The sequence below is a fragment of the Anarrhichthys ocellatus genome, unplaced genomic scaffold (assembly GCF_004355925.1).
Source record: "Anarrhichthys ocellatus isolate YVR2014 unplaced genomic scaffold, GSC_Weel_1.0 scaffold24, whole genome shotgun sequence".
Classification (NCBI taxonomy): Eukaryota; Metazoa; Chordata; class Actinopteri; order Perciformes; family Anarhichadidae; genus Anarrhichthys; species Anarrhichthys ocellatus.
The window spans coordinates 2,636,816-2,662,459 of NW_022280054.1; the positions used below are offsets into that span (position 1 = coordinate 2,636,816).

A 25,644-nucleotide genomic window follows, 5' to 3' on the forward strand; every position below is an offset into this window, starting at 1 on the left:
GTACATTTATAACAAATGCCACACATATTACACGGTAATCAACATTGCATATGTGTCTCACCAAAATGCCAAAAAAAGAGTTTTTAAAGTTGTTTTGTTTGGAATATGTATAATAAGCATATCATTTAGTTATCGCTACTGACAATTTAACAAACGTAAAAAAAAGAACAAAACATGACGTAGATAGGTTTGCAGTTTTGAAGGTCTATATTTCAAATTGCATCTCTTATACACATGAAGATAAAGTTGTGAACACCGGCTGAATATCTATTATCAGAATCATAACTGTATTTTAACTGCTACTGTGTAAAGATAATACTGCTGTTAAAATGCACCTTATTTGTTTAAAGTGTTTGCAAACCAAATGTTATTGCACTTTTGTTCATATAGCAGTACTTTTAAAATAAAAGTGCGCAATACACTACTTTTGAATTCATGATTGAATTTTGCGCATAACAATGTGATTAATCGCGATTAAAATTTGTTATCGTTGCCCAGCACTAATATATATCCAGTATATACAGTATATATGTATGGGTCAGTTCTACAATGTGGCTTAAGGTTGACAAAGCGTGCATTCTGTGCACAATCTGATGCATCTTATGTATCCACACATAAAGGCATAACATCGTAAAATACTCGCAATGATTCCTACCCTGATTTTGTGTTTTGAAATCATATGAATGCCAAGCACATACATACTGATCTATATCTGTGGCTCAATGCCGCCATGAAGCTGATAAAATACTGTGCAAGACACAATCTACTAATCAAATGATATTCTATCCTCTGGAGTTTAGCCTTATTAAAGGGGCATGACCTTTTCTGTGGTATTCTGTCTATACAAACCCACGACTGCTCTCCGCAACAAATGCCTTTCCTTTTCTTTAATAATTAAAGGGATAAACAAAGCTGAATACAAAGGGTGAAGAATAAGTATTTTAATAAATGATGTTACATCGAGTCACTGACTCAGGTAAAAACACATTAAAGCCTTATTGCTGCACATCACACCAACACAACCTGCACCAGAGGAGTGAAGTGCCTGCTGAACAGAGTAATTATATCACATTTTCTTTATCTCTCACTGAAAACTAAAGTAATTTGACTCTCTTGTAAAATGTGAATGAGGTGATGAGGATGCAATAAAATTAACATCTAACTGAATCCACAGGGTACATCTTGCTCCTTTTCCTGAGGAGAATCTATATTGGTCTATTACCGACGTTAATACAAATGTATGAAAAGACATGTGAAAGGGCCGGGGGTTATTTTTTACAAAGAAAACCTCTTTCTGTACATATTACTGATTATACGATAATATATTTCAGTTTAATGTTGTTTTTTTCCCCCACAGGAACGAGGATACAGCATCCTCAGGCCTGAAAGAGAAACGGTAATCTCACTGTAGCATCGCAGTATTTAATCTCGCTGCCATTGTGTCTGGAGTAATGAGAGGATTACTTAGAATAGGAATAAAGGATTTGAGAATTTCAGCATTATCTGTCTGTAAACATTAAGATGAGTATGAGGAAAAGCTGTGTTAGAGCTGTAAGAGTGAATCAATAGGTTCTTGCAGTAATGCTTAGTGGTTGGAGCAGATTTTAATGTAAAAAGAACAGCGAAGAGGCAGCTGAGTGCACTCTTGTGTTGCTGTCAGCATCAGCAGTAGGCCAGCACTCTGAGAAGCAGACTAAATATGGCAGGCTTGGATGAACCACATCCTGCAGATAAGGAAACCATAGCAACAGTAATGCAGTACCATGGTGACTGCAGGAGACCTGCTTAGCGACAGACCACAGATTTAGGAAGACAACAGGAAGTCTCTCTCTCTCTCTCTCTCTGCACAGCAGGTGATGAAAACAGCACTTTTGAGTATTTTAGGGTGAATGTATCCCCAAAGGGTGCAACAACTCCAAGACTGGAGAGCAACAGGGCAGCATTAACCAGCAGTTTAAATAAGTGAGCGATTTGTTTAGGTGACTGGGTATAAATAAGTGTGTTAGAGAGAGTACGTGTTTGCTCATGTATATTCTGTATACGCATATGTGTGTGTGTGTGTGTGGATCTACTGTGGAGAACAGATTTCTTGGGATTTGGAAGGATTTCAAGATTATAACGTGATTACAGTAGACAGCAGACATGCATCTTAACATCTTAATGCTGGCATTTGGGTCAGTATACTCATCTTTCTAAACATCCATCATATCAGTCTAGATCCATCTGTATCTGTGCACCCAGCACTGTTTGTAATTATAGAATACATGTATTACATTCAAAACATATCACAAGAAGTCTGCTACTGTTCAGACATAATTAATTTAAAAACAAAATGCTTGTCTTAAATGGGAAACAGAAGCATGCAAGCATAGTCTATATCATTTTTAAACTAAAAAATATGTATACACATACAGTATAGTCACACAAACGTCACAAAAGACAGTCTTCCTAAAACAATAACCCTTGTGTTGATTTAAACAACGAGAGCAAAGATAATGCTGTACCACTGATGTACACACACACGGCTCCAGAGCAGCGTTATATGATGCCATGTCCCACTGTGAGGCCAAATCACTGACACATAGCAGCTAATCTAATTGATAAGGCATATAATCTCAGGAAGTCACTGAACCACACCCCTCACACACACACACACACACACACACACACACACACACATCTACAGGGCAATGCCAGATTTAACCCGGGGGATTTGGCACAGAGCTCTAAGCTAACACTGATAGTAAGTGAAGACTTGTTCCATCTGACCTTCTGATTTGGCTCACAGCCCCCTGTAGGAATACTCACTTTCTATTAAAAGAACCAGAACCCTGTGCGTCACATCAACCATCGAACCCGAGGAAGGCAGCAGTCGTGCAGCATAGACCTCTCTAACAACATTTTAAGTCTAGTAGCTACTTTTAGTTTCACTTGGTGAACCTGTTGGTCCTAAAGAAAGCTCACCGCAATGAATGGGGCTTCAAGAAGACAGGTTTAGAAGACCTGCATGTTTGCAAAACAGAGAAATATTAAATACTCATGAAGACATAGGTTGTCACCTCGACAAGAGGAAGAGGTGGTCGTGAGACGGAAGCAAGACAGAAGCACGAGTGTCACTTTGTGTTCATTCAGCTGAAGATTATTGTCTTCATTAGAATATAAGGCCAGTATTAACTCCTGCCTGAGAAACTATTTGGTAATTGTGTCACACCGCTGCTTGTTGCCAGAAATTATTTTTATTCAGGATCATACATCATTAAAAAGAACAAGCCGGCCTAAATTAAGACAGAGGCTACTCAGATCATTCCTCAACAAACAAGAAATAATATTATACTGTACATAGATAATAAAGCTATTTTAGGCTCTATATTAAAAAGCACAAAGACAATAAAATAATGACAACCGCATTAAAAGAATACACATTTTTCAGCATTGATCTACATTCAGATCAAGTTTCTGTTCAGCAAGCCCCCACGTGTCATCGATATCTTTACGTCCAGTTGTTTTGTCTTTTGTGATCCGACTGCTCCTGCTTTCCTGCTTTCCTGAGACATTAAGACGCTGATGATCTTGGCTCTCCAGCATCTGGCAGTCTAGTTGTTGCTCCGGACATTGTCACTCATCTGCTGGTCAGAAATATGACTCTCCAGTTTAGAGTTACCAAGACCTCTGCTCTCTACACTTTGTTGGCTGTGACTCTTGCCAGATGGAATGATGTCCTGCCGCTGGCTGCCAGCCGGACTCCACTCATCTATGCCAGGATAATGCTCCCTCTGCTCCTGCTGAGTGGTGCTGCTGTCTGTTTGCGTGCTGCTTCTTGTTCCATCTTTTGACTTGCTATCATGCTGCTGGCTCTTTCCGATCTGGCCTAATGTCATTTGGAGCTCATCGAGGCGCTGTGATACATAGCATCTCTTCAGTTCCAGCAGGATTGTTCCATTACGACTCAGACTTGGCATGCTTGGTGTTGCCCTCTGCATAAGGATAATATGAATGTATTGTCGATGATGTGTGGTAAAATATATGAATGAATTCATGCACTTAGTCTTAAGCAACGATGCAAATATGCAAATGCAGGCACACATTATACTCATGCATACTGATTCACACATTTTTCTCTTTAGTCAGGACTGAAAAGGAGCAAATGAACATCAGCATAATGCTTGAATGAATGAATCAACTTAATGTATCAATGCAATATATAAGTTATATGTATGAAATGCTAATGAGTATAAAGACAGTTTAAAATCAATATCTCAGTATGTTGAAATTTGTAGAAAATATAATACTAAGAGAGCATTTCCAAGACCTTCAAAACACAATTAAATTACAAAGCAGATGAATTTTTGGGATTATGTAATAATATATGAAATGTGTAATTTTCCAGATAATTACCGCAGAATGGTTGCCAGCACTGTTTTCTCTCTCCTTTAGCCATGTGCTCATTTGAGTTCTCTTTTGTAGCTGAATGCTCAGCTGCAAGAAAGACTCATTCATACGGTCAACTTCTTCCTCCATGGAGGACATCTGTAATTAAGGAAATGGTGAAGTAGCGTGTGCTGCATGGAGGGCAGTGACTATTCTCTTCAATTAAGATCATTTATGATTTATAACTGTTCGATACCTGCATTGGTGTCCCTTTTGGTGGCAAACCTGCAGAAATTAAACAAGACTTTTGATTCTTCATAATAAAAGAAATAATTTTGGGTAAATGTCTCAATGGAAACTGAATTGATCGAAAAGACAACGATTGAAACAACAATAAAGAAGAATAATAGAAGCACAGCAACCTATAGCTTTTAGAAGCTTCAGAGCTTCAGTTCCCATTGGCATGCTGTCATTCAAGTGTGTGTACGATAGAATATTGGATCATTCGTCTGGAACAAAAGCTCTTTCAGTTGAAAATTGACTTCACTGCTTTTCTCTCCAGGACTGTATGTAATAATGTAATGATATTTAGATCTTGTGACTGGGAAGAATTGGAAAAGTGTCTGACTTCAATCTGAAATGACAATCCAATCTGTATTTATTAGTTCATATGGGTGCATTATGTGAAATACGGGAAATTCATGCGTTGCGCTAAAACGCCTGCCATTATGGATCAATGGCTCCAGGGCAGAAAATTGTAGTTTGAAAGCACACACTGCTCCTTTAAAAATGGTTAGGGTTCAGTCAAGTACTCTTTTATTATAATATGTGGTGTTTTTTACAATATTTTATCCATCCCGGGAATAGTTCTGGTCAATGAAATTGTTGTAATGAAATTCATTTTGAATATTGTATAACCTAACTTTCTATCTTACTAAAAATTAACAATTGTCTTACCTGCGTTTGTGTCCTCAGTTGAACTCTGTTTGAGGTTTGTGATGAGCTGCTCTATTTTGAAACATTTGTATTTCTGAAGTCTAAATTGGAAGACAGAAAAGTATTTAACTACATGATTTTGGTTAAAGGGCATACTGTTCTCTGCTGCATGTTTTATCTCTTTCACCAACCTGCTAGCTAACAGGTGCTCGGTGAACTGCGCTTCAGTGGGAACTCTAATGTTGAGAAATTCCTCAACTAATGCACCATGCTGCCCCTCTGACGCATTGACATTTGACTGTAAAAAGAAAGCATACATTGTTATATGCCCTAATCGTGCAGTGGGAGGATGATGTTTGAAGCCTAAATAGCACCTCACCTCTGCTGTGTTCCATTTGAAAGAAAGGTTGAACAGCTGAAGGCTTACAGCTGAAATGGCCTCATGAAGAGCTTGCACGAAGCTCTGAGGTTTGGATCCTTTGATATAAAAAAAAAGAAAAACAAATATCACACTGTTTCCAAAGAGGATTACTATGTGTTTTTAAAGATGGTTGTCAGAGCTATTGTACTGTATTACATGAATGTTGCCAAACAATGGCACAAGACTGGGTCTCAGGACTCTCTGCTATAGCTGTCTGTCTGATTACCTGATGCTATGTAGGCCATGGACTGCACAATAGTAGCGATGAAATGTCCCACGTGATGAAGCTTTGCCTCTGACAGATAAAGGATCTGATTGGTTGCATCAAAATAAAAGTCCCTTGAGCAATGTGCCAGCAGAACCTCATTAGAGGAAGATGAAGAAACAGGTATTGACTTGGCCATTAGTAGAAGCACAGAGGGGAACAGGGGGCAGTTTGCAAGCAACTGCATCACCTGGCAACCAAATAGGAAAACGGCCGAGTGTTGAGGTGAGAGGCTGTCCAGGGCAGTCGGGATAAGTTGTCCATCATTGTTCTCCTGGACAGAATACTCTGCAGCTGCAAAAACAGAAGGAACGGCTTCATATTTACCATAATTAGTTTTTACATTCATTATGAGATTAATTTCTCTTATAGGCTTATTGAATTATGTTTTTGTACCATTGTGGAGCTGCTGATCAGACTCAGCTGTGGTAAGGTTCTGTAAAGACTGTTGGATCTCCTGCAGGGTCTTGAACAGAGGAGATAAACCGACCAGCCTGGACAAGTCGTTGTCACTGAGACAGGGAGCTGTGCTCTGTAGATGGACTGCGAAAGACAGAATCAACTCACTGGGGTGACATAACATCCTGATACTCCTGAAAATTCAACCAACATTTGTATAGATTTGTTACCTGGCTCTGCTTTAGTCATGTTCACTGAAGAAAACTGTGGCATAAGACATAATTATTCTCCTCTTAATTATTCCAAGATATGCATGCTACAGACAACAAATGACAGTACAGTACCTGTGTATAACACATGTTGTTGTCACCAGATTGTGTGTATCCAGCTTGTGGTTCACATTCCGTGGCATCATGAGGACCAGGATGACAGTATGGGGGACCAGGCAAATTCTGGTTCTGCCAAGCTTCTCCAGGCAGCCTGCATAAGAGAGCTTCCACTGACCGGATTACTGCTCCCAGTAATGCTATAGAGGTCTCAGCTGGTTGATGAGGTTGTTCCAGTCCCACGCAGGAAAAGGTTTAGAGAAAAACATTTAACAAAGGATGTGATATAGTTTCAGCCTATCAAATCACAATAACGGTTGATTTTAAGGTTGATATGAGTCTTTAGGGCCATTAAATACAAAGAAAGTACTTGCATAATTGTGAGTTTTCCTACATTATGTCACAAAATGTGACAATACTGTTAAAGGAATAGTCTGATATATTGGGAAATGCCTATTCACTTTATTTGCCAGTAGCAAATTAGCCTAGCTTAACATAAAGGCTTGACACAGGGTGAAACAGCTACCCTGGTACCCAAGTCCACCTACTTAAGATCACTCAACAGGTTAAATCTTATTTTGTTGATCCACAAACAACCCACCATCAAACATCAAATTGATGTTTTTACATCTTGGTTCTTTGTGCTGCGCTAAGCTAACAGGCTGCAGCTTTATATTCATCATACAGAGGAAGAGGTATCAATCTTTTCGACAAGACAGCGAATGAGAGTACTTCCAGTTGACAAACTATTCCATTAATCACCTTGGTTTTATGATTAGACATTTAAGTCTTGTTTCTTCAATAAAATGCTTTTGTCTGCCCATTGACCATGACTTTGAAAAGATCAGATTCTCTAATAAAATCCAATATCATCATACTCATTCAGTTTTACCTTGTGTATCTCTCTCCTCTGCGCTGTTAGATGGTTTATCCCTCATTGCATTATGGACCAACAGCTCCTTAAGAAGGCTCAGTTTTTTATGATCCATATTGTCAAAGATATTCTGAAAGACAATTTAAAACATCAAAGTATTCTTGTGGCACTTGAGAAGACCTGAATATTACAAAACCGTTGCTCAATTCTTTCTTGAAATTAATATTTTATGCCTTCATCTCACTATAATACAACTCACCTTGAGTGTTTCAGTCTGTTGACAAATGTTTCTATAAAACTCCTGTGTGTCTTTGCGGTGTCGGGCCAGTTGTGAGGCTACGTGCAGGTTCTGATCCTCTAGTTTGTCAAACAGAGTCTTGACATTTAATTCCTCCAAATCACAGCGCCCTGGCGCACTTCCTAAATGGGTGCAGTAAATGTCAATAATATGTAAATTACAAATGTGCTGGGGGGGGAAATGTCTCATCATGCCATCCTAAAGAAAAGAGGAGATACACACCTGATGAATGGCTGCACCTTGAAATCAAAAGCTTGATTGACTTGGCTCCATAACAATTCGGTATCTTTAGTTTTTTAGACAGTCTGGATGAAGCATGCAATGGGTAACAAGTACTTGAATTAATATTGCAGAGGCTAAATAGAGAGCCAGAGATAACAGCAACGTAACAAGTAATTAGAATGTGGTATTGGCCATTATTTTCTTCATCATCAATCAAATGGGGAATAGGCCGTTAACTGCTACCTGGTCATGCGGGATGGTTTCATAATGACTAGGCCAATGGACTTTAAAGGCCCTATCGAACATTGAAGCCAATTCTACCTTTAAGTGATTCGAAACATTATCAAATAATGGATAGAAAAAAACAATGGCAATAACACAGATAATGTATTTATTGAGGTTATTGGTGGAAAATATATAAAAACGGATGGGTTAATTCCATATCCTGTTTATTCTTTTTGCGATGCTAGTAGCATTGCTGTATCTATGGCCACTTTGGTCAAGACTGAAATATCTCGACATTTATTAGGTGGGTCGCCATGACATTTGGTACAGACATTCATGGTTCTCACAAGATTAATCTGATTGACTTTTCATGCCATTATCAGATCAAGATTTCAATTTGTCCAGTGTGAATAACCTGCGAAATGACTGACATTCCCATTAGCCTCAGCTTTATTTTGAATTTAGTGCTGTGGCAAATGACTACATGCTAACACACTGAACTGGTGAAGATGGTAAACATTGTACCTGCTTAACTTCAGCGTGTTAGCGATGTCATTGTCAGCATGTTAAGCTCAAACATGGCTGCATCTAAGTAAAGCCACACGAATGTAGACTCCTAAGTTGTGTGATATGTAATTGCAGACATTCCAGCTGACATTGGGCAAAGGCAGGTTACACCCTGGACAGGTCGCCAGACTATCGCATAGCTGATGTAAAGAGACAGACAAACATTCACTCTCACATCCACACCTACGGGCAACTTAAAAGTCATCAATTAACCTAAGCTGCATGTCCTTGGACTGTGGGAGGAGGGTTCCTTTATCCCTTTGCACTAGGCCCTTCTCCCCAAAAGGAAAACTCTTCCACTTTATTTTGCAGTACTCCCGCTTATCAACATCCCTTTTTAAAGTTACCCCCTCATATGCCCTTTATATGGGGTGGCGGCACAACAATATCTATATTTGTGCAGTCTTTATATTTGTAGTCGTCACACTTTGTATTGCAACTGTTGCACAGCAATTTCCCTTATCTTATCACCTGACAAACTCATTGTGCATTCCACCAGAACATTGTTATTTTCAGACATTACTACTACAATTTTTTTTAAAGAGACTTGATCGACAGCACAAGTTAATAAACAGTGAGCGTACCTCCTCTTGAAACAGCGGGCTCCTCAGCTTCCGCTCCCTCTCCGATACTCCTACTGCCTAGGAAGCCACCTAGGCTTGGGACAGCGATGCTGAAACACAAATACAAAGTCACCCATTTATTTGTCTTATGTCATCTTACATAGTTTATACATAGTAGAGAGGTTGACAAGGACAATGAGACAGAGAGGAGGGGGCCTTACAGCATGTTTCATCAAGGGTACATACATAGTATGTGCTACTAGGATAAAGCAAACCATCAGTTCTGATATCAAGCCAACTTACCTGTCTTCACTGCAAACACAACCCACTGGACAGAAGGGCTCCCCGAGGCTGCGCCACTTTGGCTTAGTCCTCCGCTGGGAGACAAGTTTTGCTTTGCCGGATTTCAGAACTAGCACTGTGGTGGTTAAAACCACAACTACAACCAGCAGCAGACTCAGGATCCCTGAACACAGTCAGCACTGTGTCATGATGAACTAGCAAGCAAACTCGTAACAGCCATGCATCTGCAGTGAGGATACACACCTGCTATCACTCCCCAGTCAGGAAGAAGGTTGAGTCTGTGCTGCTTGACAATCCCGTACTTCACCAGCTGTGCCGGGGTCATGGGCTGGAAGACGGAGGCCCGATGGTCACACTCTGTCCCCTCCTCACTTACCACCACCACCATACTCCACTCTGGGACAGCACTGTCAACAAGCACATACTTCCCAGTTTCTGAAAACACATGGGCAAACCTGAGAAAAGGGAGAGGAACATAGAGAAGTTTGTTTGTGGTATAGCAGGGATGTAGTCCAAAAATGAATCAACACTTGAGGCTCTACCTGTAGTATAGACTCAACACTACCTTGTAGAGTTTAAGTTTGTCTGCTTCATGAGTATCTGCAGTCGTCTGAAGGCACCAAAGTCCCAGCTGGGGTTACTGTTAAACAGGTGGTCTTTTTGATACACTGGGAAGTGGCTGAGATGGCGGTCTTACGGATATAAAGAAAGTTAGAGCAAGTTGAATGTGTTTAAAACACAAAGAAATCGCACTGTCAATCGTGACAAAAAAACAACAACATGAAAGTAAACCAAATCTGTAGTACCAGTGTGGTTGATGGTGAGATGGAAAATTAGCATGTCCCCCGAGGACAGACAGACAATGGGGTTGGGGATACGAGGAAGGACAGCTATGTCAGAAGCATCGTGATCCTCAGCATCTTCCGTGTCTCTCCTCTTTCTGGGTCTTGTATTTAGGAGTTCTATTGGTTCTGAGTAGAAGGAAATAGGTGCTCAGGGTTTAGACAGCATTTTCCTTTAAAATAATACAAGATACAGAAATTAAATGGCTTGATTAAATATAGAAAATAAAATCAATCAATATGTCACCTGACAGAAACTGATTGATGAGCTCTTTCTGTGTGGGAATCCAACCAAACACCCCTTCAGTGTCAAACTGGATCAAATGTATTTTACCAATACTCATTGCGTGGATATGTGGTCCTAAAACGTTCATTACAGTCTGGAAGTAAACAGAAACAATAAGAACTGCTACTGCAGCACTGTACAACAGCATAATACATACATTTAAGAAATAAAAAGACAAGATATTGTTAACTAATTTTGAGAGGCCATCTTTTTCATTTAACTGACAACCCAACTATTTGCATATGAACAGTTTTCACCATATTGGAGAACCAATAACATACAAAGAACAGATATGGTATATTGTGTTTTTCCATGAATTATATTATATTTTTCAGATTACTGAATCTGGTAGACACAGTGGTGTAAGAGGCGTTGTTGTCCTACAAAATGTGCAATAGTTACATTGTAATTGTGTTTTCTATGGCAAAACATGTATTTTATTGTGAAATATTGTTCACATTTTAAACACAAAATGGTTTAAAGTGTAGTTAAATGTCCTGTACTAGAGACGAAGAGTATTGTGTTAAAATGACATTGCACAGACAATTAGCTCTCTAAAAAGTTATGGCAGCTAAATATCTTGAAACAGGTCTAAACCCAGTGCAAACAAAAACATGCACATTCATACATAGGTGATGAAACGATATTAACATGATGAGACCAGCTATTTTGTTAAATTGCTAAGAACATTTCTATACATTTCATGGAGAGAGGAGCTCATTATATATTATTAACCACTTCTCCTTCGCAGTAATGCAATGATATCGCCAAATGTGCAGCTGCAACATTTTTCCAGGTTTCCTGCCGAGACCCTGATAAATGTCACGCCAAGCGTCCGGCCAACTAACTGATCTAGCTAGACCCTACAGTCTGAAAGTGTCTTGGCTGCATCAGTACAATACTAATATGAGATTTGTGCTTTTTTTATTTTTTATCTGGAGCTGGCAGCTTCCGAAAATCTTTCCTCACATCCGTCCCCACATTTAATGTAATTCATAAGTATTAGGTAAATAAGAAATCCATTATCTTGTAAGGTATGGCCAATCATCAGTTTGTCAATGGCCCCATTATTGCTCCCTCACCCTGGCCCACACCATCCTGTCTCTTTCTTTGAGGCTGAGCAGCAGGTGCCCATCTGGTGAGAACTGGGCAGAGAGCTGAGGTAGTCTGGAAAGGCAGGAGGTGTTGCAAAGCTCTTCAGCAGACACATATCGCTCACACTGGCAGCTAGGGCATCACCATCAGGCAGATAAGACAAGAGACACAAAGACAGACAGCATTACATTCTATTTACCACCTGATAAATGATTCATTTTCTCAAGCTTTAGTAGTTTTTCCAGGGTAATTCTTAGTAGTAATTGACCTTGCAAGGTATTTTAAAGGACCAAGTTGAATTGTAAAGTATAAATTAGATTCACATGCCCATCGCCACATCCAGAGTTCCTCCATGCTGTCCACAGGTGATATTACAGCAGTGGAGGGAAGGTGACACACACTCTCTGGATGCTGCCAGACGTACCTGACCTGAGGAACACCGTCTGTTCACCTGAAACACACACACACACACACACACACACACACACACAGACCTTGCTGGTCATAACATCATTCTTGATTGAAAAACAGTACAAGAGTATTTCCCCCATCTCACCGTGTTGTATTGATTTCCAAATCATCTGCTGAAACAAATTATAAAATAAAATCATCGCAAAACATCAAGCCACGGTTTTCCACAGGTTGATCATCTTTTTGTGTTTGTCAACACTTAATTAAGGGTATATCAGTTGTTCATATGCTTCTGGGAAATTTCAACATCAGACTTTCAATCAATCTACATTTTCGATTGCATTTCTGTGAAAACGTTTTGGATGGAAGTGAATATATTTGGTTGAACTGTCGAAAGATGGGAAACATTGAGGTCATTTTATAATGTTGACATGGCTGAGACACAAATGTCTGATGGATAAGCTGAAGCAATATTCTACATGTTTCCCATGATAGGACCAAATCTATTCATTGTTAACACTGTATCCGAAGCCTTATATATCAATAAAGAAATTGATAGCAACTATATCCCACTGACCTCAGGCTGGCAATCCAATTCACTGTCAGAGGTAGAACTTTTGAAATCCAGTTCATTGTAGAAGATGAAACCAGTTCTGCACAAACATGAACCATCCGAGTGCTGAAATGCTCGATTCTTACCAATACAGGTACATGAAGAAGAACCTGAGGAAACAGGTGTGACGTGAAATATTTTCCTGTACAAATGAACAACGCTTTTGAAACTACAACTTAACTTAATACATATATTATTTGTTCAGATAAAAGTATTTAATGTGATCTGAGTTATCTAGAAACATCTGATTGGATCGAACCAGCTGTTGAGGTGGAGGAGCTGCCACAGGGAAAGCAGGCCTTCTGAGCAGTCAGGTGGTTGAAGGTGCCAGCTGGACATGGGTGACAGTCACTCATTGTCTCTGCATGAGTAAGGTTACCAAAGAAGCCAGGGGGGCAAGGTATTGGTTGGGTAGATCCCATTGGACAGAGATACCCACGAGGACAAGGATTAGTTTTGTAGTGGTCTGTACCTGTTGAATTAAGAAAATGCACACATAATTTGGAGTAAGGCAAGAAATAAATATTGTACATTGCAATATGGAATGATTTGTGGTGGTGAGCAGAAGACCTGGGGTGCAAAAGTATCCTGGTGGACATGGAAGGCATTGTGGGATGGGGGAGAGGTACGGACGATAGGTGCCCCCCTCACACACACGACAACAGCTGTTTTTGGGACCTCTCAGGTCGCTGGTGTTGACAGGCATAAAGCCCCCTTTGCAGGACTTCATGGCAGAGCTGTTGGCTGGGCAGTAGTAGGGAAAAGGACAGCTGTAGGGCATGGTAACCGGGTTATTTATAAAGCTTTAACGCACAACATGTAGAATCAATCCAAATCTATTACGCTCGCTTCGTTATTTCAACGGTTAAAGTCTTTTGTCTCCACGTCAGTCTCATAGAATTGTGTTTTGAGCCAGGTTTCTATTCAGGATATTGGACCTTTCATGCACTCACCGTTGCTTGGGGGTGTTGTAGGTATGAGATCCCTCAGGACAAAGATACCCCTCAGGACAGACTGGAGGCTCAGCAGTCTGTGGTCCACAGTACGAGCCAGCTCTGCACAGCTTCTCTGAGACTGCACCTGTATTATCAGCAAACACTCATTACTGCGGAACCTCATTACTGTCTTCAGGGAAAAAGGCATTTATTATAATAAAAGACTCAAAGTTATCAAATACAGACTGTAATATACCGTGCTGCTAACATTATAAACTGTGTTGGTGAACCTACCCATGGGACATTGATAAGAGGCCCTGCAGGGGATCCCCTCCACATTGGGCTTCCCTGTAGCTCTAGGATCTGGGCAGAAGGTTCCCCCTGCACATGGTTCACACTGGCTGGGTGCAGCAGCTCCAGGATGGGGCCTCTTGGTGCCTGCGGGGCAGAGGATGGGAGGTCCAGACCCGCTGCACCAGAAACCAGGTGGACAGGGACTGCTGGAGTAGTCTGTAAGGCCTGGAAAACAACAGGTTTCTGAAAAACCTATCCATCACTTCACACATGATAACCAAAATCGAAATACATTTGCTGCATCATTGTCCACACACATTGAGCGGGACATTAAATGAAAAACACCTTGAACCATTAAGCTTACGACTCAAACACCAGTCAAGTCATTTATTACTTAGGATGTAAGCAGCCTTTATTCACGCATACAAAGAACCAGAGCGAGAAGAGAGATGGAGGCCATCTGCTGGGAATCAACCACTACTGCAGATAAAGCAACGATGTGATTTCTATTTTAAATAATCGTAACCATTTTTTAGGGAAATTAAAAAAAAAAAAATCTTTGTGAATCCACCAGCCAATCATCATTATAGCCTCAGGTATCACAAGTTTTAAATTCACTGTATTTAATCACATTATACATCGTTCACTTTCATCTCAGGCACAGACTCAGGCACTTATACGTACATGCTGAACTTAATACAACCGCGAAACGTAATTTTCTTTGATCTACAAATGTAAATTCAAACCTGCAAGAGAGAGGACTATCAAGGTGTATTTCACACTTCATTATACAGCAGGCACAGGATGTGGTAGAGTGGTTGTGGTCAGTTTAATGCAGTGTGTCACACCTGTTCTGTTACAGTGTGAACCAGCAGGGCAGGGCAGGCAGTCACCCTTGCTGCCTGCTCCAGGGAAAGCTCGGTAGGTGTACAGCGGACATGGCCTGGGTCCTGTCCCTCCATTAAAGTCACTGCCAGGCAGACCGTCACAGTAATGAGCAGCAGGACACAGATGAAGGACCGGGTCTCCTGCACAAAAACAAATTCTAAAGATTTAGGAAAGAATAAAAAAGGTTTCAGATATTTTCATGGTGAGATTGTTTTGTGCCATATTTGTTACCCTCTTGCATATCATTTGAGGAATCTATCTAAATACTTAATGATCACTCAAGCACTTGCCCCAGCTTGATTTTGACCCTGTTAACCCCCTTTTGAATTCTCAGCCTCTGTTTTTTATCCTGCTGGTATCTACTTATACTCAGTTTACACATGAGACGCACAATGACTGCAATTAACTACCTGGTGAGACAGCGAGCAAGCAGTATTCTGCTTCCCAAGCGTCAGGGTTGAAATATGCTTTTTCATACTGTCAAAGTCACTATAGAATTTTCTTCCTTCTTTGATTTTCTGAATCAGTGTCCCAAACTCAGCCATTCATTTTCATCACGTCTCAAAAAAAAAGTGTCCAAAAAAATACTTCCAACTACTCAAACATGAAGAGCACCAGCTCATACCAGGTTTACACCAATGCTTAGGTGGGCAGGGTAAGCAGTCACGTAGGCTGGTACCTCCTGGGGAGCTTCTGACGGTGTTTGCAGGACATAACTCAGCTTCCTCGGTGCCCTCAGGACAGTAGAAACCTGGGATAAAAAATACTTACATGCAATAACAATTTATCTGTGTAGTATGAAAATCTGTGTAGAAAAATATTAAAATCAATTATTGGTAGTGTTTGAGTTTTGTTTTTTTAATAAATAATGTATGTATTGTACCTGGTGGACATGGTCCAGCACACTGCATGCCCCACTGGCACTGGGTCAGATTTGACATTGGTCCCTGAGGGGTCAAATCAGCACTCCCAGAAACACAAAGATAGCCCGCCGCACACACACCCTGGATCTTACCAGCCCTGAAGAAAACATACACACAAGAACATACTTCATTAAAATAAAATGACATTGTTTCTAAAACTGTGGAGTGGAGTGCTAATTTGGCTGTTCAGTGAACCGTGACTCCTGAACATGATATACTCCTGCATTCTTCTAATTATGAGTATAATCAGAGCACAGATGACATTTTGCCTTTGAGCATGTGTCTGTGTGTGTGGGAGCTTGTGCATGCATACACTGGGGATGTGATGCATCCGAGTACCTGCAGAATTTCCCTGGAGGGCAGGGTAAACACTCTCTCTCTTCTTGTAGTCCTCCCTGGTTTGAATGAGTGTATGTCCCATTAGGGCAGGGCTGAGGCACCATTGTGCCTAAAAAAAGTAGAGGGAAGACTGACAGTGTTATTTGTTACATATTAATTACTACAAAGGAACATAAGATATTTTTTTACAGTAATAGAGAATTCTGAAATGCTTTAAAAAATATATATATGGGGGGAGGGGGGGGGTGTTCTTTGGGAAGGTTCATTAGAATATACCTAAATTAAATTACCGTTTGCCATCCCCTGTATTCAAAACTTCTAGAGTACCTGCAGGGCAAAATGAGTTTGGTGGGCAAGGCCATGGCTCTCCCACTATGGCCTCCTCACAGTAGAACCCAGATCGGCATGGGATGCAGCTGTCTGAGCCCGGATTTGGCTGGTACTCTCCTGTGGGACAAGGCAAGGGCAGAGCAGAGCCTTCTGGACAGTAATGGCCCTAGGAGAGAAAGGCAATGACAAAGGGATTCAATGCAACAGGACACTAGTAATAATCCACACGGCACAAGCTTCTCTCTGAGAGATACTGTTAGGAAAATAAAAGGAACAATGGAGAAGGGAAGAAGAGGGAAGAGAATTCAATGACCGAGGGTGAAAAATAATGAAATAGTACATGAATAACCTTTACCTTGGGACACAGGAAGGCATATGGAGTGGTTGAAGAGTAGTCAAAAGGGCAGTAGAAACCAGCTGCACAGGGGCCACTGGGGTTGGCAAGACCCTCAGTGGAGCAGTGGTGACCAGCAGGACAGGCAGAGCAGCTCTCTATGGACACCCCTCCTACAGTATGAAAAAAGATAACAGTGTGGGTACACAGTGATGCAGATCAGACAAGCAGATAACAAGAGATCCCAGCAGGACCTATTTCAGAAAAAAAGATGATATGGATGTCACATTATTCAATTCATCAGAAAAAAACACCCTTTCATGATAAGTTTAAACAGTAGGTGTACCTATGGTGTTGCGAATACTGCCAAGAGGGCATGGAATTGGGGAGAGGCAACCTGCTCGACAGTAGTGGCCCACGGGACAAGGGCCATTCCCGGGGGAGTTGTCAGAGATCTGCGGTGTTGGCTCTGTGGCTCCACTTTGGCAGAAATAACCCTGAAAACAAGACCCTAGACAAAAATACAATTAATTTGTGTCTTTGTTACGAAACAGTTTAATCAGTGTAGGCCGTAGGGTGTGTGCATTTTGCTAAAAGGCTAAATTAATGTGTCCCCAAATATCTTTGTGTCTGGTCACCTTGTGGTGTTGAAGCTCCGTATGAGTCACAGTACACTCCAGAGGGACAAGGTGTGCAGATAGAGGGAGAAAAGGCTCCTGTCTGGTTGCTGAAAGTCCCTAAAGGACAGAGCTGAGGCAGGGCTGTCCCAGCAGGACAAAAATGACCTAGAAGACAGCACTTATTAAATATTGGTGGATCATTATTGCAGAATTAGAAATCTGTCCACTGAACAGTATTACTGCTTAAGTAAAAGGATAAGTGATGTGATTTATACTGTAGGTATATTTTCACCCTCCTCACCAGCTGGACAGGCAGAGGGCTCTCGAGTGGCTAATGAGAAACACATGGACCCTTTGGGGCACATTGTGCAGTGAGCTGCTCCAGGGGCAGGGCTGTAAGTGCCGGGCTCACAGGGCACCTCCCTTGCTGAGCCAAGGGGACAGCTATGGCCAGCGGGGCAGAGGTAGCCATGGGAACCATCAGACGGGGTGGGACTGGAGCTGCCACCCAGGCACACATACCTGAAAGGCATAAACAGGGAAAACAAACCCCACATCATAAATATTGCTCAAAGCTGCTGCTAGTCAAGTTGATTTGCCCGTGAGGAAATGGAATTTAATATTCAATGGGCAGCATTCCTGTTTGCAGAATCACTTCTCAAAACATATCTTTTCCAAAAATGACTTGAATAATCTGAGCACATGTGTTAATTTGCCTGATTTTATTTAATCCTGGTTCGTGGGTTTCTTCTTTCTACACGTAAAAACATTTTTTAACTTTGCTTTTAGAAGCGGTTTATAAATAGTCTAGTATTACTATATTATTAAAATAGCATTTAGATAACCTGATTTTATACATAGACTTTCATTCAGGAGAGTTGACTTCATTCCAAAATTGCCTAATCAATCAAATTAATTTCATGAAAAACGTAACCACTTAGACTTAGTAATCAGCTAGTAATGAATATTAACAAAAATGCAAGTACTGACAATTTAAACAGTTTGAAATACACCATACAGTATTTAATGCTAATGCAGTTACCATTACTACTATATAGTATTATTAAGTTCATCATAATATCATAAACTGCTGCTGTAAGTATTCCTTTCATACGTCTCGGATTAATGTCAGATACAGAAAAAACTAATGTTAAGTTGCCAAAATGTCTTTGAATTGCACTGAATTTAAATTCTGCTTCTCCCAAGTCAAATTATTCTCAAATATTTTTGTGCACAGCTAATAAATGGAATAGAAACAAACAGCAGCAGACACACTGAAGTGCTACAGGTGCTATAAAGTGTGTTTTATCTCAGAGTATTTTTTTTTTTTACGAAGTATACATATCTGAAACCGAATGCAACAGATTGCAAAGTGTTTCAAGTGTGGTTCTTATCCTGCTGAAGACACCTGCTCCTTTTGTGACTCAAAAGACTCTCATGTGAAAGCCATCTGCTGTCCTTAATTACTTGTCTGATTTTTTAGTTCATGTGCATACTGTGGCAGCGTGGGTTCTCTCCCGGGTTCCTCCCACGGTCCAAAGACATGCAGCTTAAGTTAATTGATGACTCTAAATTGCCCGTAGGTGTGAATGTGAGCATGAATGAATATTGAGACTGAACAACATAAACGGATAAAGATGATGGATGGATGGATGTGTATACTGGCTCAAAATTGATTTTTGAACAACGGATATTTTGCATATTGGAGTGATCCATTGAATCCATGTTTGAATCCGACACATAAATCCAAAACATTAGGGAAAAACTGAAAGCAGGAGAGAAAGACTGGGAAAGATAGTTTTTCATATTTATATATCAAAACAATTTCTTGACCACTTTTTCTTTCGGTCAGATGAAACAGTCAAGTGAACAATATGAACGATACCCATTATGAACAACAACACAAAACTGTGTGTGTATGCACAGTGTGTGAGAGTCGTGAGATTTGAATCTGAAAAAGCAGAAGAGTAGAAGTGTTTACCCAGCATGACATGGGAGAGCATCTGAGAGCTCTGCTATTGCAGGCCTGTCACAAAACAATCCAGGTGGGCAGGGTGGGCATCCATCAACTCCCTTCAGTCCATGCGAGATGGAAAAAGAGCCTGTGGGGCAGGGGAGTGGATAGCCAGTGCCAGAGGGGCAATAGTGAGCAGGAGGACAAAGGTGGCCTCTGGTAGAATTCCCCTGAGAAAACACAAAAGTATCATAACAACAATAACGTTTGTATTTTTCCTAATTTCCTAAAAGGAAATTATGCCACCAGAATTAGTGTAAAAAATGCATTGCTTGCAGGCATCTTAAAGTCTGCTAATGCCCTGACGACTGAATGTTTTTTACACCCAGCAATATAAAAATGCTTGAAGGAACTCAAAACACGATAGTCTAAGAGCCTTGCGAGGAGTTGGACCAAAAATGTGATGCGGATGGGTCGCGTTATCTATATATCAAAACGATTAATCCCATTAGAGTATGAATGTGCTCAGCAATATGGCAATATTCATTTGATTCATACATTTGATTATGCAATATGTCTTGTGTAACATTTTTGCCCTATGGGGGATATTTAAAAATGCTTATGGAGTGACTAAAATGGGGAGCAGAAATGTGTTCAGTAAAATTCCTGGTAAGCTCAAAGTTAAATTTGAATATTTTTTTTGTGCCAGTGGGAATTCAGGCTTGATGGTAGTGCTAGAGGAAAAGCAATTCATCATCGGCACCATCAATAACCATCGATAATTAAATGTAAATGTGGTCATTCTTTCACATTTCTTGCTAATGGTGCTGTTAGAAAAGATATAATGGGCAAAAAATGGGTAAAACATGGAGAACAGGGAGCATTAATGTGCACAGGCAATCTTCTATTCAGATCTTATTTCTTTAAAGAATTATTAGATGAAAGGTGATGGGGTCACCGATATCATTAGCAATCTTTATCTGAGAACAAGGACCTAACCAACATCGCCAGGTTGCAGAACAACAGAGAACAAGAACAACACCTGGTACTCAGTAGAGTTAGGGCTGGTTGATCCAGCAGGACAGTAGTATCCTGCCTCACAGAGTCCTGTTGGCTGTGACAGACCAGGTTGAGAGCAGAACATTCCTGCAGGAAACGCCAGCAGAATTAAGTAATTACCATAAAGATTTCAAACAGAGTGACTTGACTGTGCAAAATTCTGTTTTCTCTTCTTTTTTTTAAATTATGGTTTATGTTATGATGATGTAGAACAAAACACTAATCCTTTCCACACCAGCAGGACAGGGCAGGCAGGCATCAGGAGTGGAGGCTCCGAGCCGGTTCTGCACAGTGCCAGGAGGGCAAGGGAACTCCCGTCCTAGAGTCAGTCCTGGAGGACAGTAGTGTCCAACGGGACACAGGGCAGGCTGTACAGTACCTTTAACAGAGCCGCAAAAAGAAAAATTAATTAATAAACACAGATGATATCAAATGAGACCAATTAAATGAACATGATTCCACATTTCAGGAATGTCTATCATCTTTGACTTTGAAAAGATTCATCTACATAATTAAAGAAATGCACACTCTGACACTCTTCCTATTTTACTTGAAGATGTTTTATATTTGCTGTAATTAATTATACCACATTCTTCCCAGAATGACTTTCGACAATCCCCACAGAATGGGTGTGAATTTGTTGAAAAGGTGAACATATGGGCTTGTAAATGCTCTGCGCCTAACTAGCCAATGATTTCTGTCCTTTTGACAAGGTGTGGTCATTGCCCTTATAAAAAATGTCCTGTGGCTGTACTGCATGCTAATATATTGTGACTACTCCTGAAAAATGAACTACAATCACTATCTCTAAGTTGTTGAATATTGAACGTAGAAAAAGGCTCTTGCTTTTGCAGAAGATATCTCTAAGACAATCCATGTTTCCTACCTTGACAGTAGTACCCAGGTGTACAGGTGGTGCAGTTGTCTTGATGTGTGTTGCCTGTTTCAGAGCTAAATGTTCCTGCAGGACAAGGTATGGGGACTAGTGTTCCTCTGGGGCAGAAGAAACCAGCTGGGCACAGAGCTGTATCTGCTCTGCTAGAGCCCCAGTCGCAATAAAACCCTGCCCAGCATTCCCCTAGAGCATAAAAAGGGAAACAACACACTCAAATGGGGGATATAATCTTCAAAATTCATCAATTCAAAAGGAATTGCATGAAACATGGGAAACCTAAACATTCATTTTGGGTGTATTTCATTTAATCTACCTGCTCTTAGCCCCTGTTGGCAGAAATTCCCAGGTGGACAGAGAGATCCAGTTCTGTTGTCAGTCGGGTTCGGCACAGTGGCACCCGTCAGACAAAGAAACCCAGCAGTACACGGCCCTGAAGGCTCAACCAAACCATCAGACCCACAAAACTGACCCGCTGGACACACTAGGCACTCACCTGTCAACACAGATTGACAGCTTTGACTTTAGTCCAAACAGGAAAAACAAGCTACCAGCCAGGTGCATCAGTCGTATCTCTGACATGGTTGCACACTGCTAGAGTTGTCAATGTGTTGAAATAAACTAAATTAAGGAAGATCATTTCAAGAAAAACAAAAAACTAAATGTTTTGCGAGTCTTGAAACAGGGTAATTTGAACGTTCCACAAAAAAATAAAACTGTCTGAATTTTTTTTTTCTCTCCAAATCAGTCAAATCAATATAATTGCACTTGTACTCCTCTTTCACAAAGGTTCTGGGTTTTTACCTGTGGTGGTGAGACCGTGGCTGGGGCTGTAGGTGCCTTTGGGGCAGGGAAGAGGTTGCCTGTCTGGACTCTCCCTGGGACAGATGTAGCCAGCTGGGCAGGGCAGAGGGCTGGAGACTCCAGTGGAGCTCCCCCTGGTGGGGCTGGTACTCGGGTACTGGCAGTGGAACCCAGGAGGGCAGGGATTACACTCTGTTTGGCCCGATAAATCCTGGAACCAGCCTGGCAAAGACATTCAAACAGTGAGTCATTTAGTTTTGCAGAGTTACATTCATACAGTATGACTTATTGTTTACCAAGAGGGCATGTCTTGCAGTAATCTTTGCTTTTTCCTCCAGTCTCATTTCGGTAAAAGCCAGCTGGACAGGGTGTGGGTACACTGCTGCCCTCGCCACAGTAGTGGCCTGCTGGACAAACACTTCCAGATTCACTTGACATTGGGGTAGCAGTCTGGGATCCCTCGAGACAGTAGAAACCTGGGAGGAAACACTTCAATAAAATGTTTGGAAAGCTATGCTTTTATATCAAGTAGGATTGTACATCACACAAACACAAATGTTCAGTGTTATATGTGACCTGGCAGGCAGGGCCCAGAGACTGCAGAGAGGCCGGTCTCTGAACAGTAGAAGCCAGGACTGCAGCTACGGCACTGAGACTCATCCAGGAGCCTGCTCTGCTTACTGTCAAAAGATGCATACCAACTATAAACCAAGTAATCAAGTGATTTCATGTAATTTGGATAACAAATGCTCAGTATTACATCACAGAAGGCACTCCATGCCAATACCTTAATCTCCTGTTTCATCACACTTTCATATTTTGTACTGGCAAAACAATAGGTTAAACATGGATCATCATCAATGTCTGTGTATTTTAAATATTACCACTAGGCACATAGAGAACAATATTTAGTCACTATGTACTGTGTTAGTTTGGAATTAAAATTAAATATTAAGGTTCATGGTAATTAGAGATATGAAGGCGATTATAAAGTATATAGAGATATTGCAGGATCTGCACCTGAATGTTCCTTTTGAGCATGGTTTTGGTACAGAAGTCCCCACAGAGCAGAAGAAGCCGGGAGGGCATGGGAATCCAGTCAGATTATCTAGTGGTGAAGGTTCAGAGGCTCCGCCAACACAAACAAACCCTGCAGCACATGGCCCACTGGGGAAAGTCCTCCCTTTAAACAAATATCATTCAAGCAAGGTTATATAATAACAGAGCAGCAACTTACCTCTAATTGTTTCTGGAATACTTCACTAAAGCAAGATAGATACATGTAAGAAATACATAACTAATCAGAGAAGTGGATGTATTGTACCTGTTCCTTTGCAGTACATCCCAGGGTCACACAGAGAGCACTGCCATTCCTCAACCAGTCCTGACACGTTTCCATACGTTCCTGCTGGACAGGGCTGTTGATTTGCTGATCCACTAGGACAATGAAATCCTCTCTCACATGGAAGTGGATGGGTCACTCCTGATGTACAGATACGGTACAGAATGAAAAGATATTTTCTCTGATCTGTCAATTACATTTCCAGTCATTAAACAATTTGTCCACTCGGCAGCTTTACCTTGATCTCTACAACAGGAACCAGCAGGGCATGTCTCACAGCTGCCCTGGCCTCGTCTTAGCTGGTAGCTGCCTGGAAGGCAGGCTGTCTGTCTGACACTTCCCTGGAGCAACCATTTAATTGATTTTATTAGACTTAATATCTGGAGAATAACATACATCATCGGGCATAACCATGGTGCAACAATAACAGTGGATACTGAGATAGACACAACACAGGAAGAAAACATCAATTGACTTAAAGTACGCACTAATACACCACCAGTGAGAAGGAAGACTCGTGCAGAGACATCACAATATTCAGTAATGATGACATAAAATAGCTGAAAGACTAATACTGGATAACTGACCTTCTCACAATAATGTCCCACTGAGCAGACATGTTGTTGTGGTCTCTCAGAGCTCTGTCCCTCAGGACAGTAGTAGCCTTCTGCACACTGGCCACTTGGCTCAGCTATTCCTCTCTGGTGGCAGTAGTGACCTGGAGGACACTGCTGGCAAGCCTCCACTGTAAACCCACCAAGGGAACCTGATGGATAGCACACAATATGCATATCAATTGGAAATGAATTCATAAATTTATATACTTTTACAAGTCTTGAATTGGTTGGTGTTTTATCTAACAGTGTACACAGTGTTTGTTGACTTGCAACAAAACTAACATAATAAAACCATAAAAATAGATGTTAATTTGATGCAAAGTACTACTACATACCTATTCCTCTCATCAGATTATAATGCATAACCACACAAAGGAGCTACAGAATGTTTTAATAGGATTCATGTTGTTCGCCGTGGGACAAGAGTGCGATTACACAATTAAACCACTTTGTGATTGAATTTATTCATAGGCGCCCAAGGGAAAGAAAAAAGGCTTCAATGGAAGTTTTCACATTCCTCTGCATCACTGAACTGCAAAGATAGACATTGGTTCATGTGAGGACATTAGCAGAAAAAACTGGCATTGTGTGCGACAAGGAGGATTAGGTATTATATTGTGTCTCATTACTCATTCATATCACTAATTCATAACCACACCAGATCTACTGCCTCTCAGATGTACGAGTCAAGTTGCTGATTCATGTCTGTCCAAAATCTCCTCACTTCATCATTTTATCCTATTAGACATTAGTGTGAAAATGCCATAATTAGCATATGGGTTCTTGAGTTATGACCAATAATGGGTTTTGTAAAGTCATGGAGACCTTGGCCTTTGAACCACCAAATTCTGAACAGTTCAGCATTCAGTTCAGGTTTGTTCCAGATAAGAAATTCCCTCCAGGTGTTCCTGAGATCCCGAGAATGAGACGGAGAGACCGACAGACAACCCGAAAATATAAAGCCTTCAGCAACAGTTGTCGTCGGCGCAGAGGCATAAAAGAGCATAATTAAATCTATGACATTAATAGATTTCTATTAATCTAACAATTACAGCTTTATTACAAAAAAGCAACATCTCACTTTTTATGGTTCCAACAGGACAGGACAGAGGAAGAGGAGTTCCAGGGGGGCAGTAGTGTCCTGTGGGGCAAGGGGTGGCATGGGGGCTTAAAGAGCCTTTGGGGCAGTGATATCCTGCAGCACAATGCCCTGCAGGGGCATCTTGACCAGTCTGGTTACAGTAAGAGCCAGCTTCACAGGGCTGGGGGTAGGATGAGCCCATAGGACAGTAGAAACCT

The 25,644-nt window shown here is 41.0% G+C and overlaps 1 protein-coding gene across 1 annotated transcript in view; it reads right to left on the bottom strand.

The window, feature by feature from the left end:
• Positions 1–3,593: 3,593 nt before the first annotated feature.
• The window catches only part of LOC116390850 (uncharacterized), a 50,693-nt gene continuing 28,642 nt past the window's right edge, over positions 3,594–25,644 (bottom strand). Inside the window, exons 58-104 of the mRNA XM_031860963.1 lie at positions 25,427–25,642; positions 24,316–24,494; positions 23,967–24,069; positions 23,711–23,869; positions 23,407–23,569; positions 22,963–23,066; positions 22,683–22,862; positions 22,387–22,608; positions 21,899–22,078; positions 21,577–21,768; positions 20,926–21,069; positions 20,674–20,777; positions 19,659–19,861; positions 17,979–18,199; positions 17,696–17,842; positions 17,404–17,568; positions 17,079–17,230; positions 16,721–16,889; positions 16,394–16,502; positions 16,015–16,151; positions 15,757–15,882; positions 15,092–15,271; positions 14,244–14,468; positions 13,968–14,094; positions 13,585–13,784; positions 13,274–13,486; positions 12,979–13,124; positions 12,314–12,441; positions 11,978–12,122; positions 10,857–10,989; positions 10,574–10,738; positions 10,333–10,459; positions 10,011–10,222; positions 9,768–9,930; positions 9,486–9,574; positions 7,849–8,009; positions 7,608–7,719; positions 6,734–6,930; positions 6,620–6,653; positions 6,387–6,533; positions 5,952–6,284; positions 5,684–5,781; positions 5,496–5,602; positions 5,326–5,405; positions 4,625–4,653; positions 4,396–4,527; positions 3,594–3,974 (exon numbers count right to left, since the gene is read on the bottom strand). Of these exons, the coding sequence (XP_031716823.1) occupies positions 3,594–3,974; positions 4,396–4,527; positions 4,625–4,653; positions 5,326–5,405; positions 5,496–5,602; positions 5,684–5,781; positions 5,952–6,284; positions 6,387–6,533; positions 6,620–6,653; positions 6,734–6,930; positions 7,608–7,719; positions 7,849–8,009; positions 9,486–9,574; positions 9,768–9,930; positions 10,011–10,222; positions 10,333–10,459; positions 10,574–10,738; positions 10,857–10,989; positions 11,978–12,122; positions 12,314–12,441; positions 12,979–13,124; positions 13,274–13,486; positions 13,585–13,784; positions 13,968–14,094; positions 14,244–14,468; positions 15,092–15,271; positions 15,757–15,882; positions 16,015–16,151; positions 16,394–16,502; positions 16,721–16,889; positions 17,079–17,230; positions 17,404–17,568; positions 17,696–17,842; positions 17,979–18,199; positions 19,659–19,861; positions 20,674–20,777; positions 20,926–21,069; positions 21,577–21,768; positions 21,899–22,078; positions 22,387–22,608; positions 22,683–22,862; positions 22,963–23,066; positions 23,407–23,569; positions 23,711–23,869; positions 23,967–24,069; positions 24,316–24,494; positions 25,427–25,642 (7,439 nt within the window). The remainder of the gene's footprint in view (positions 3,975–4,395; positions 4,528–4,624; positions 4,654–5,325; positions 5,406–5,495; positions 5,603–5,683; positions 5,782–5,951; positions 6,285–6,386; positions 6,534–6,619; positions 6,654–6,733; positions 6,931–7,607; positions 7,720–7,848; positions 8,010–9,485; positions 9,575–9,767; positions 9,931–10,010; positions 10,223–10,332; positions 10,460–10,573; positions 10,739–10,856; positions 10,990–11,977; positions 12,123–12,313; positions 12,442–12,978; positions 13,125–13,273; positions 13,487–13,584; positions 13,785–13,967; positions 14,095–14,243; positions 14,469–15,091; positions 15,272–15,756; positions 15,883–16,014; positions 16,152–16,393; positions 16,503–16,720; positions 16,890–17,078; positions 17,231–17,403; positions 17,569–17,695; positions 17,843–17,978; positions 18,200–19,658; positions 19,862–20,673; positions 20,778–20,925; positions 21,070–21,576; positions 21,769–21,898; positions 22,079–22,386; positions 22,609–22,682; positions 22,863–22,962; positions 23,067–23,406; positions 23,570–23,710; positions 23,870–23,966; positions 24,070–24,315; positions 24,495–25,426; positions 25,643–25,644) is intronic.